Raw genomic sequence first — 13,962 nt, 5'->3', positions numbered from 1 at the left:
AGCCTAGGTCAAATGTTGCCATTGACAATTTTTGAATTTCTTTTTCTTATCTGTCTCACATTGATAATCTTTAATTTTCTATTTCTCTATGATTAATTGATTAATATTGGATCTCTATGACAAGTGGCAATGGCGCATTTTTCTTCCTACGATTTTACGATTACGATTGTATTTGTTTTGTAATTGTGCATCTGTTATTTGTTACATTAGTAAGATAACAATCTTGGTGTTATTTTTATAGTTATATTCAATGAACATCGTAATTCAACTGTATAAAACTGGTTATCTGAAAACAATTTGAATTAGATTTCCCGTTATTGATTTGCCGGCAAACCTTTAAGTTTTAAATTGTTCTAATGAATTCACTATTAGATTACGGATCTTCATCATCAAGTGATACTGAGGAAGATGAAACTGTGGATGAAGAAAAGTAAGAGTATAATTGAGAAATTGTATGTTGTTGCGTTAATCTATTTGGAAAGAAAGATGATTAACCTATTGTTTCCTATAATTTCAGACAGAATAAGGATGAATCAAAACCAAAACTCCCTAAACCGACCCTCGGTGAAAATAGCCTTCAAACTTCAGTTTTCTCTAATCCATTTGCTCAGGCCGAGTTAGCTAAAGCAGCCATACTGGAAAAGCATGTGAAAATGGTATATGTTGAGTTTCAATTACTAAATTGATCTAATAGTTTACGTTCCCACAAATTTCAGTATTCCTTATATGTTGAGAAACAAAAGAATCAATGATATTTTATTGATTCTTTGATTTGGCTTTCTAAAAAACCTAATCTAAACATCAATATCCCAAGGGAATAGGACACAACAAACCATCATTTGGCTCGATCCTGACACACATTTCTCTTCTACATCCATATATGTCTACATACCAATTGGATTTAATTCTTGTTACATACCCATTGGCTTTAATTCTGTTTTTTGTTTTGTACACTTAATAAAAATAGGAAAAGTTTATATAGAATTTTACATATAATCGTCAAGTACATAGTCAGTGACTGTAAGATTCCAGGTAAAGACAATATGCAGATGATAAATGGAAGGAAGATCTGCTGGAACTACAGAAAGGGTCGTTGTCGTTTTGGACACAACTGCAAGTATGGACATGATTCTGACATACTAAAAACAGATGAAGAACTTAAAGCAGAGAAACAGGTAAGAAATATCTCAAGATGGTTTATTAATACCGTTACCCAATAGATGACAGGAATCTACATTGATATTTCCTCATATAATTAGTAAAATCATCAGATTATTCTTAAGAGTTCTTTTTTTAATTCAAAGTTGGCAAAATGAATTTAATAGAAAAGAAATGTTATTAAATAAGGTCATTGCTGCCATTTGCATACATTTTCATAAACTACCACACAATTAAATAAGATCTTGAATTGTATTACAGAAATTAAAAACTGTAGTATGCGAAGGTGCTGGAACAATGTCGTCAGCTCCACCACCACAAGTTGTTATTGAGTCAACTGATGACGATGTTTGGGAAGGAGGAGTGGCTAAAAAGAAGAAGCGACCGGGATTAACAACTGGCCTGGTACCAGGGAAAAAGGTTATTAAGATGTATAAAGAACAAAAACTGAAAGATGCAATAAAAAAGCAATAAAGCCATACATATTGCAATCAAATTGATGTATTATCACAATTATCAACTTTGAGTAGAACCCAATAGGTTTTTCCCATATTGTTAATCTTCTACTTCCAGAACTTTCTCTTACCTTACCATAATAGTTATGATTATCACAATATTCCAAATATGAATAAGTGTTTCCTGCATTCCTTTACTATAGCCCACTCGATATGTTCAGTTAAAACTGCATGTGTGTTCAATATTGTCAGTTGAACTGCACAGTTAATTATGCCCACAAATGCATATTTTTACTGAACAGTTTAGAGTGTATGTAAGAGGCTGTATGTTAAATATCTTAATATTTAAGTAATATTAATTACTTTAACTAAGGTTATAGTGATCCTTATTGTAACTCTTAAAGAATTCTATAAATATGTACCTGTAGTATTCTTCCATGTGATTTTAATGTTTGTAAGTCCATAAAATATAAAAATTAACAACAAATATGTGTTTGTTTTTCTCATTATATTTGAAGTTTTCTAGCTAATATAAATAAAAGTCCAGAATATCATTGCATGTATTTTTTATTAGGAAACGACGCGGAAAACATGCAGCAGTTTAAAATCTTTAACCCAAAAGGCTTTTAATGGCACTATGTTGTGTTGTTCACTAATACATTGAACATATAAATTGCAAAATCTTATATGATTAGCAATTGATGAGTTCTTTCAAAAATACGACAGGGAATTGAGAGTTTACTAATTAAGACAATTGAACAAGAAATGAAGGGTTTTCCTTTTTTTAGTACACAACATTTTGCCACTTTAATGGTTGCATTAAATGACATTTTAAAAGGATTTGCCTCTAAAATTTACTACAAAGGTACTGATATCACTACATTAAGCACAGCCATTAAAATTATGTCCGAGGATAAAACTGAACCTGCGGATATTGAATAGAAAGAGATACGAAATATATTCAGAAGTCTGTCCAGCAGATAACTATGGAACAGTCTTCATATTGCTGTGCTAACAATATTAATTTCATTGATGCATTAAAAATAGTGATAAATTGCACTGATATAGTTTTAAATAGAAAGTCCTTTATATACAGAAATAAACAATTAAAATGATTAAATAAATAGCAATGATAAAAATTAAAATAAGTACATTCAAAATCATATTTATTTGCAGTCACAAAATTCATTTTTAGGTATGTAGACATTTTTTAAGCGAAAAGTTTTGTTGCACTACAAGTTGCTTAAAACAAACGGAGACTACATTCACTATGACGATACAACATCAAGATCTTTAAATTTTTATTTCTAATTCATGAAATCGATTGGCCTCAGCTAGCAATAAATATATTTTAAGAATAAAAACTCCATGGAGAGCATATCTTTTACCAACTTATACATAAAAATCATTGTTAAATTCATCTATTATTCTAGTTTCAATGCAACAACGCTTATTTAAAAATTATTGCGTTTATTAAGTACTATGACAGGTATGCGAAATACATTCAATACTGTGTAAAGGCACAAACAATATAAACGAGTTTACATCTCGATATTGAAATTATTTTGCAAGGCGCAGTGTTTTATACATAATAATTCAGGATAAATATAAAAATAGATTTCATTTGACTTTTATAAAAATTACACAAATACAAATTGCATAAAACTGATCAAATTGCAACGGCGGTAACGTAGTCATTTACTAGACACGAATTTTTTACTTTATTTAACCTTAACTTCTATGAAATTTTCATGTGTATATTGAAACATTATAAAGAGGAATTTTATAAAGTAATTCTAGAATACATTTAGTAGTGTTTAAGTCTTAAGAGCGACTTTCTTGGGTATCTTTGGTGTTCTCATATCACCGTGACTCTTGAAGTTGGCGAGCTCCGAGTCATGAGCTTTGCCGTTCATCACCAGCCCATTGGAGAGGAGGCCGTGGGGGGCGTGCCCGTTCCTCTTGTGGTGGCCGTTCATCTTGCCCTCGTAGCCGTTCACCTTTTCAGCGTGGCCGTTGACTTTATCGCCACCGAAGCCGTTCATCTTATCGCTATGGCAAATAAATTTGTCACCGGCGTGACCATTCATACTCCACTTAGCTTGTCCTGATAAACCAAAACAAAAATATAAAATACGCCCATTCATTTAAAATATCCATTTAAACACTGGCAAAATTGTGTTTTACATAATAAACTTCCAAAAATATATCGTTCCTTGGCATCGGTTAGTCAGTGATAAAGGAATCATCGGAGGTGACAAAATCAGTGCTCTCTGGGGCCGCACTGAAGGCCTTGGTATCTGCAAAACGACGTGTCGCTTAGTGCCGGAGCCGCGGCCGCTACACAACTCTAGCAACACAACGCTAACAAACACCGAGCAACTTCTACTTACAGTACTAACAGGGCCACATTGAATCTATATAAGGAAGATCTATTATAACTAATACACAATTACGCCAGTGTTCATATGACATGCACAAATAATGCATTGTACAAATATGTCAATTGTTCATATATGCGTGAACATGAGTGTATGAATATAAAAGCAAATTAAATGATAGCGTCGCATCAAAATATGACTGAAACTTTATGTAATTATATTTACTTGGTAATATAAAGTATTTTTTACTATATATTGTTAATTAAATCGAATTTTCTTTGTTATGATGATTGCAAATAAAAAATAGAATGGATCCGTTTTCTTAGCATGTTTAAACAAAATCCCATTATTTACATAAAATTTCTTTTATGTCTGTATATTTTAATGACATTAAAATTAATAAGATTAGCATGCAAGGAATACGATACTTGTGCGATTATGAAAATGATTGCCTTCCAAGTATAGTATTATTTCAATTAATTAAATTATACGATAATTGGAAGTAAATAAAGGATATGTGAAAACACAATACTTGCCATTCTGATCGTTGCCAGAGTAATACTTTTTTGAAGTTTTCCAATCTTCTTTTAGCGATAAATTATACATAGAGTAAGCAGGGTCGCCGGTCACCTCCTTTTCTATAGTTAGGAACTTGGGCAATGATTCTAAAAGCGCGTCTTGATCGTACGCCGCGCTGTATGTCTCAAGTAACACCAATCCACGACACCTGAAAGTTTTAAAGTAACTTTTTTAATACAAATATGTTTATAAAGTTACGCCCGCGACTCCGTCTGCGTGAAATTAAAAACAAAAGTAAGGAGCCTATGTATTCTTCCAGAATATCTACATTTACGGCTAATTTAATGTAGATCCCTTCAGTAGTTTAGGTTACAAACTCTAACAAACATCCATCAAACTAAAGTTTAGCATTTATAATATTAATAACATTTAACAATCCTAAAATTCCTTATTTAGTGATACCAGTATAACATTGGTTTTAGAATTTAATGTAATTTTTTCCACTATCGTAAAATAATATAATTAAAATGAACATATCAGCTACTAACTACGCTCTCATTATATCAATTGTTTTTCAATCTAAAATTGTCATAAAAAAAAAACAAACTAGTGCATGTGTTAACCTGGGATGCGTGGGCTGCCTGTAGATGTCCAGCTGGTAGTACTGATTGTTGTATATGAAGCAGCGACGTTTCTTGAATATAGTGAAGTGGGCATCATCTCGCTGCGGCAGCTGGTTCAGGTAGTCGCGGTGCGTCAACTGCGTCCGTACTTCCACAGACTGCCCATTGCTCGGGTGGAACTTCCTCACCGTGTGGATGTACGACCAGTGGCCCTTCTGACCACGCTTGCGCAACCTCACCTGCGCCTTACGGAAGTCGCTCTGCAAGTAATTATGCACCACATCGAAGTCCTGGAACGGAGGGAACTCCGTATCCGGTGGTAATGGCGTCTTGACGAGGAACTTGCGCTTCTTAGAGTTAACGTTAAGTCGATCGCCAGTATCGATACCGATACGTTGACACACGCAAGCAATGAGTCGGTTCATCTTCTTATCGAAGTCTGTTGAGTTGTCAATGACGTCGAAGTACGGATGACCGACCCAAGCCGCGGCCGCGTTGTAGTCCAGTTCCCGCGCTAACTCCACGCCTTCAGATCGGCACGCGTGGTCCTGAATGTACATCAGAATAACAATATTATTGTGTGATCATTTGACATTGCGGCATTTAATACCAATTTACTTAGATACTGCATAGTGTGATATGTGTAATGTATTTATAATTGCTTTATGCATATATAAATGACAAATGCGTAGTTTATGCAATATGTGTCTATAACAACAGTAGATTGATATTGAAGGTCGATCAGATGATTATTTTATGCAGTCACATGGGGAGTGATTCAATAATATCAAACCATTATCAATTACGAATTATATCAACATTGGTATAAACACTATCAGTAAAATGTTCTAATGTTTTTTGCATTTACTTTTCACATAAAAATATTGACTCTAGCGTCACAAAAACCAAAATAGCATATCTTACATTGTTTATGTAGATTATGATAAAACGTGATCTACATTATGAATTTCATAACATAATCCTTGATATAGACATCGCGTTATCTCGGACAGTCCGTCATATTGCGCATGGCAAATGTCCAGATGCGATACATCACTGTCATCAGTAGCATTGACGGCAAGTCATGCCACTGAATATCATATCACATAAATTGAATTACGAACGAAAGACATGGTAAATGTTTACATGGGGTCACGCGGCAAAACATGAGCTTCGCATTTATGAATCAATACATTATATTGTGCAAATAGAGATTAACATGTTTCAGAATGACATAAATGTGACAAACTGAATCACTACCATACTCAATGATTTGGCAATTGCAATTGAAGAAACGACTTTCGATTCTGAACAATTAAAAATATTTTTTAAGCTAGTACTTTTTATGTTTCGATATTTTTAGATATAAGTAAAGTACAATGTAAAGGCTATCTTGTTTTTAATCAAAATTTTCCGAGTTTAATTTGTTGATTATAAAAGGAATTCCCGCGTATGAATCAAATGAGTCATTGGCACATGTAAATATTTTTATACATGCAAGTCTCAGTTAACTATTCTGGTGGGCTTGACTTTATTAGACGAACAAAAAAATCAAAATATAATATCCTCTATATTACATTTTGATTTTTTTTTCTTTGTTGCCCTTACCTCGGTGGAATAAAAGTCCTCCGCACCATTCGCAGCGGATACCATATGAACAATTTGATTATATCGGTTGTCGCGCAGTTCAACGCTGTTCCAGTTATTGGCGTTCAACATCTCCTCCCACTTCTCCTTGGAAATAACTGCAATGGATAACAAAATTTGTCAGAAATCACGTGATTTTTGTCGATTATTAGTCACATGATGCTGCAGCGGACGGAAACGTAATTTCAAATAATGTCATTATATCAGAATAAGCTTAACTCGTACGAACACAAATCGCGTCATCGCAGTAATTATGTAAGGCCATAAAACTGAGCAATACACTATGGAATTCGAGATTGCATATCGAAATATACACTTGCATTTTCCTCCTTTCATTAATACCTAACAAAAGTTAGCCCCCGTTAGACACAGTATGGTCTTGTCAGAATACATAATGTAAACTACTCGAGCAGGGGTTACTTCGCTATTACGACGAACTCAGGTGACCGATGCTCGTTTGACGCCTTATAACATAAAACAAAAAAAAATTATGTTCATGAAGTCCATCAATTCTTACACGGTTTTTATCTTCAAATTCAATGTCGAAATATAATTCAAATACAATTTCTACTGGAAATATATTCACGTGAAACATTACATATTCGCTATCATTGATTGATAGCATCTCTTTACTGACAACAACAAAACTTTCAGTCGCATTATTTTGAAAGTGACCGAAAACATTACGTCGTTGGCGCCAGACGACCGACCTTTCCTACTGCCAACCTACATATAAATTTGATAGACACTGAAAAGACCAGACACTATGCTCTATAAAGATAAGGTCGAAGATCGTTCAACTAGAAGATACTGCGGATGTTGATGTAAAGCCTCCATTGCAGGGTATTGACCTTCTTTTCAAATGCGTATTATCTCTATAAGAGTATACTTGACCCTAGCATTGTTTTATAGTTACGGTAAATAAAGTAGTTTATAATCCGTTTAATAACTTACATGCACTAGCGTCCATGGCGCCACGATCACAGATTATGAGGCAGTTCCTCTGGCAAGTCCTCCCCAACTCAAAAAACGTATTCTCAATCTGTATCATAGTTTTCAATAGGTTTTCTTGGAATTTCACCGCTGTAACAATAAAAACAACATGTCATTACAAAAGAATTAAAATAAAAAAGTCATTAAGGTTAGGATAAACACACAACTTTGGCGGCAAATTAAGGTTCTTTGGTCCCGTCGACTACGACAAACATAGATTACAAGATGTCAAAAGGTCGTTTTTACTGTCGATCAGGTCACATGATACAGTCGGACTTTATTTTCTAGAACAATATCCAGCAATTTGCTTATTTGAAACCCCGCCAACGAGCAGCCAAAACAAACACGGCTAAGGTTGACTACAGACGGCCGGAAGGCGGTGTCATTGACAATGGCGACGCGTTATGTTCCGAGCTCTTGTTACGGATTGTGTTCGGAGAAGTTGCGAACAAACAAATGGTTTTGGTGTGAAAGATACGACAAGATTTCAATGGAAATTTGTGATATTTAATTTAGCAAAGTAATCCTTGCGAATTGTGCGACTAACACAGTGGTATCGTACGCATAATTACGCCTAAATTACAATATTTAGGGTGGACAACTATTTCAAATACGGAAGTGTTACATAGCATTTTGATATTCTCAAAATTCATTCAAAGTAACGAGTATTTTAAATGATAGAGTAACTGTGATAAAGGCCCAACTGTTATTATTTACATAACCTTCTTTCGTGCCAGTCACGTCCAATCGGTTGCGAATTATAAACGTTAGTTGTCTGTACTAGATATATCCAGATTCAGCAAAAGCCGACACTATATTTAATTGGAAGAGACATAAGATATACTTTGTAATAACATTGAATATCAAAAGAAATTATTTATATGCATATTACAGAGGGAACATAATATGTTGGGAATTCAAACAGTACATGCTAATAGATAATACATATCGAGTTAGAACATATTTACTTAGAAACATACAAAGAATGACGTTAACCATCCATCAATCTATACATATAATAAAATTAGAGTGTTTGTATATTAAAAAAATCAGATTTCGGGAAGATGATGTATTAGCGTTGCTGATAACTAAAATCGCATTTAAAAACATTTTGTCTGTCTGCAAGTCGCGTTTGTTCCGGTCAGTCTCCGAAACGGCCGGGCCGATTTCGAACGGACTTTCATTGGAGGGTAGTTGGCATAGTCGGACATATTATAGGCTACTTTTTCATCTTAATATTGCGAGGATGGAGTCGCAAGCAACAGCTAGTGTACTGTAAATATTACTTTATCACGTGGAGAGCAAGAAAATTATCACTTACATTGTACAATAATGTGCGCATTATACATGTCTACAACGGATAGTTTTAACTTTACACATTGTTGCTAATCGCCATTATAGCAAGCTCTAGATAATCGTTAAAAGAACAGTCTCCTTGTCTCTTTATCTACAATTTTATACTCGTTAAGAGAATATAAACGTTGTTACATATTCACGAGTTAAATCTAATGTTTATAATAGCCTTTGCCATTTTTATAATAATTCTGTCGACATTTATTTATCCCTTATGTAACATTAAAGTACAAAACTCATGAGTGAAAATTATTCATTTGAACTTTTTATTTACATTGAAACAGCTACTTTTAGGTCACGTTTAATAAAATATTGTAAAAGAGATTAAAGTTTTTGTTATTAAAGTGATATGATTTGTCCAATCATGATTTCTAATAAGTATGACAATGAACTTTTAACGGTAACCTTATACTGCTAAGTAGTTTGAAAACTGTATAAGAGGAAAGCTAAGTCACAATTTTTCGTCTTAAATTACAAGAGAAATAAAGTCCTTGGACAATATAATTAAAGATATAACTTTTGACTATTTTAAAGAGCAATAAACTTCTAAAAGGCCATTCATTGTGTTAATAAAAATAATTTGGTAAACGTGGCAAAAGTATTTGACTAAAACATTTGGCAGAACGTCAGAGCGAAAAATCAGCGTTAGTTTTTCATTCGAGAGAAACGAATTACCACCTAATAATGTAATGTATAACTTTTGTTACGTAGACTTTAAGAGCGCGCACACACTGTTACTATCGCACAACTGTTTAGTCGCGCTTTAATTTCTATGAGTTCATATGGAGACGCGCGTACAACTCGATTTTTAATTGTGCAACTAAACAGTTGAATGGGCTGCAAAACAATCGACAATCGCACAACAGTGTGAGATAGATTAGTCGAAGGTGTGTGCCCCCCGCTTGTGTTTTATTTCATTTTATTATAAAGGTAAATTAACTTGTATGGGAGATGACGTCGAATTGATCGACCAGTATTAACGAGTTTTCGAGTTCCCTAAACAAAGTTATCTCTGACGTGGCGATTGTAAAATTATTTAGGGCACAGCTTTATTTTACAGCTGTTCAAAAATATGGATGATTTTATGACAAAATTTTGTATAGTCATTATACAGCCGTTTCAAAAAACATTTGGATGTAAACTCAGGCTAGACTCAAGAAGCAACTAAAGTTGTTTATAACTTGACCTCGATTTTCATATTTTATTGAAATACAATTTCGCCTGTCTATTAAATATGAACAGTATCGCTGTCAAAGTATTTATTGTAATAAGACACTGTAAAACGATACGTTTTCATATATAATATCGCAATAGTTTTAATGTCAAGTTGTATCAGCAAATCCAGTACAATATTAAAAAATGGTAAAAATGCGGTCATTTGCTTTAACAATACAGATAATGCAAGGTTAAAACAGTTTAAACAATAATTCTTTCTAAATCAAGTTATTCTTTAAATGATCATCACAATTTCAAGAAATTAAATCAAAGCCGAACAGAGAAAGAACGATACAATAACGATTAGCAGTTGCTCGTGACTTTGTCCGCGCAATATAAATAAAAGCCTATGTTACTCACAGATGAAGAATTACCTTTCTAACGGTGAAAAAATATTTACAATCAGCCCATTAGTTTTTGAATTATTTAAATACATACGAAAATAAAAATCTTTCCTCTTTATGATTATTACTAAGATTAAGATATAAAATGAATCTTATTTTACAGTCGGGAGATAAAACCACATCACAAAAAACGTTTTGAAATAAAAGATTTTTTAAAAAGGAATAAAAAATCATACTTCCTGTTTTGTCGGACAAAAAGACAATTGACTTTTTATTAAACAGAAGAAAAGGGGAAGATTATCCCAAGCAGGTACTGCAATGTATTGAGAAACTAAAACGATATAAGAATCGCAAAAACTATTTATCGGAACTCTTTTTCAGACCTGCTTTTTATACTTTTTTTTTTTTCGTTTTTACTTCCTAGAGGAAAAGATAACAAATACTCATTCTTGTGACATTTTTTATTTATTCAAATAAAATGAGAACCATTTTTTGGTTTTAAAAAAATTGAAAAAGTATTTAAAACACTACATCTTACGTCATTTGTCTAATATGGGTTAAACTCATTATTATATATTGCATAATAGACAGATAGTGTGATGTATCGAATGAGTTACCGTGAACTTGATATGAAACATTATTGCGCGTGTGACGTAACTACAATACACATACTTGTTTTGTCGATACCAAGAATACAATCTTGTAAGATTTTAATCAGATAAAAAACAAAAATAAGTAGCTAAAACACAAAAAGCCAAGGTATTGTTTTACTGCTCCTTATAAGGGTAGAATTCCACTAGCTAAAAACTTCAAAAAATTCTAATTATCTTTGACCAAATTTAAACCAGATCATTCAATTTCAAAATCGATAATAGGCGTAACGTAAAAGTTATTATAATTTCCTAGAAGTAGACGTAAAGAAAACTAAACAAAAACTAAATATCGTGAGTACAGAAACGACAGTCCTTGACTTCGTTTTATAACAAAAACATCTGGAAAATCGATTTACATAATTGAACCGAGACAATACATGATTTTAATCATAATCAGTATAATTTATTAAGAAGTATTAAAATGTTTTAATTCAATTCTAACCGCGAAAACAATTTACAACAAGGAATTATTTAGTTACATAATGAAATACAAGAATTCCAATTATGAATATTTCCAATTATGTTTTCGTTATCATTGACCATAAACACGCACTTACTATATCTGACTAATATTATAAATGCGAAAGTTTAGATGAATGGATGTTCGTTAGAGTTTGTCGCTTAAATTGCTGAACGGATGTCGATAAAATCTGGCATAAATGTAGACCAAAGATGGAAGAACACATAGGCTGCTTTTGTTTTTTTAATACTACGCTGACGGAGTCGCAGGCAAAAGCTAATATAATACATTTTACAATTCATACGCAAGAAAACAATGCTCGTCATTGTCGTTAACAAGGGCCTATTCAGTGTTACGCAATACAATCTTATGTAGTATGGAGTACTATCTACGTCGTATAAACAATACTAACACAATCATTTAAGAATGTTCCAGAATGCGTGGTACTCAATTTCAGCACGGATTTACGAATCTTTACAATAAATGAAACTATCAAGTTTCTTTCAAAATTTAAACAATGGTTTTAGAAAGAAACCCAACAATAAAAATTTAAATTTTCTTACTGATATAAACTTTATAATGAGTTTAAATACAGATTGCAGTTCTATTAAATCTATAAAGTCACTCTAGTAGTAAAACAAACCCTTAATTTTACAAGTTCATCGACACGAGACAAAAATAATTCGCGCTCCCAGAATACTTACGTTTCACTCAATTACTCTAAATGGCAGTACATTTACGAGATATATAGCTGGAGTAAAACCCATTTAGCGTAATTGAGTTTGTTAAGGTTAAAGAGATTACTTTCTAACCAAGGTCGTGATGTACATAAGCACGTTACATAGGTATTGCAGTATACACATGATTGTAGAACATTGTTTCTAAAGATATCGTTATCTTCAAGAACGATAAAATTAATAATGACTACATTTTGTTTCTTGTAAAGAGTACAGCTAATAGAACAACAGCCAAATACTGAGACGACATTTGAATACGTAACAGCAGTCATAAAACTCAATTTCCATTAATAACTTGATGCACGTCAGGTTATAGCGGTTCTTACTAAGCAGTGTTTTTGAGATTCCTTTCAGTATTGGGCTAAAGTGTTATTGTACAATATATGTATTCGTTGTAAAACCACCTGCAAAATACGTTATTGATAATTAATTGGGTTTACGATTATAATTTAGCGAAGCATAGAAAATTATGTCAATATTGGAAGCTTATCAACACGACCATCTTTATATAATTCTGGTTAATCAATATATATTCCAGGGGTCAATGACTTGTAAATTAACGATTAATAACTTAACTGAAATTCGTTAAAAAACGTATCCAATTTTTATGGTTATGTCTCCATAACTAAAAAAAAATATAGGCGTGAATTGAACGACTCAACACAAAGGTTAGTTTTCCTTTGCCAAAATTATTTACCGTATCGTCCATTGTTTTTAAATCATAGGTGATTGACAATTTCAGACAAACGTAGTCTTGTCAATGGATTGTCATCGCCGAGATGTGGGTATTTTTAAAGTCTTTCTTTGTTCTTACTCCCTTTAGATTTCATATTTTGTTTAATTTTGTCACTTACAAAAATCGTATGGGCTGCAAAATTCTTTCTATACATACGGCGAATTTTTAAAAAGTACTTACATAATATCGTTAAATCTTACATTGAAAATTAGTGATTTCGTAAGATTAGTTACTTGTAACTGAGAATGGATTTCGTGAAGACATTATAATCACCCAAATCAATCTCAGTTCAGAATAATTTCACGTGAATCCCATCCGCAATAATAAAACGGTAAACATTAAAGGTTGGGTCGTAGATCACTTTTAGAAGACTGCGTAGGTGAATACAAAACAGCGCAAGACCGGATGCGATGTAAATAAAAATTTACTGCATAATTTACTTTCAAGTGTGGAAACACTGCTCAGCGTGAAACGTATTGACGACGTAGGCATGCAGGTGGCTTGCTTGTTAACATTCACCGGTAATACATTTACAATTTAAACACCGGGCAAATATAAGGCATTCATAATAAAAGGAATACTATGCAACGTTCAGTCTACATTAAGCGAGCGTTCGCACGGACGCGAAAACGCTAGGCGGTAACTATGTGTCAAAATAGAACGTATGGGATTGTATGAAGCTGTTCAT

General features: G+C 33.0%; 2 protein-coding genes across 4 annotated transcripts in view; one reads left to right on the top strand and one right to left on the bottom strand.

The window, feature by feature from the left end:
- Positions 1-113: 113 nt before the first annotated feature.
- On the top strand, positions 114-3,221 carry LOC106104815. The gene is made up of 4 exons (XM_013284963.1): positions 114-430; positions 518-656; positions 1,026-1,175; positions 1,420-3,221. The coding sequence occupies exons 1-4, from the start codon at positions 357-359 to the stop codon at positions 1,630-1,632; spliced, it is 576 nt and encodes a 191-aa protein (XP_013140417.1). The 5' UTR covers positions 114-356; the 3' UTR covers positions 1,633-3,221.
- Positions 2,163-13,962, bottom strand: part of LOC106104792 — a 25,756-nt gene continuing 13,956 nt past the window's right edge. For 2 of the 3 annotated variants that reach the window (XM_013284934.1, XM_013284949.1), the window contains 5 exons: positions 7,738-7,866; positions 6,745-6,881; positions 5,137-5,684; positions 4,531-4,721; positions 2,163-3,720 (listed from right to left, as the gene is read on the bottom strand). In XM_013284934.1, the coding sequence (XP_013140388.1) occupies positions 3,431-3,720; positions 4,531-4,721; positions 5,137-5,684; positions 6,745-6,881; positions 7,738-7,866 (1,295 nt within the window). In that variant the 3' untranslated portion in view covers positions 2,163-3,430. Of the gene's footprint in view, positions 3,721-3,800; positions 3,914-4,530; positions 4,722-5,136; positions 5,685-6,744; positions 6,882-7,737; positions 7,867-13,962 lie in introns of all 3 variants that reach the window. The other variant, XM_013284942.1, reaches the window with a different exon arrangement.

Source organism: Papilio polytes, unplaced genomic scaffold, assembly GCF_000836215.1.
Source record: "Papilio polytes unplaced genomic scaffold, Ppol_1.0 DF824270.1, whole genome shotgun sequence".
In the NCBI taxonomy this organism is placed as follows: Eukaryota; Metazoa; Arthropoda; class Insecta; order Lepidoptera; family Papilionidae; genus Papilio; species Papilio polytes.
Note: the sequence above shows the minus strand (reverse complement) of the source record. Positions and strands in the feature narration are given on the sequence as shown.

Coding starts and splice junctions, on each gene's coding strand:
- LOC106104815 (XM_013284963.1), top strand. CDS start 357: ATGAATTCACTATTAGATTACGGATCTTCATCATCAAGTGATACTGAG. Junction 657..1,025: donor TGGAAAAGCATGTGAAAATG/GTATATGTTGAG, acceptor AGTGACTGTAAG/ATTCCAGGTAAAGACAATAT. Junction 1,176..1,419: donor AACTTAAAGCAGAGAAACAG/GTAAGAAATATC, acceptor ATTGTATTACAG/AAATTAAAAACTGTAGTATG.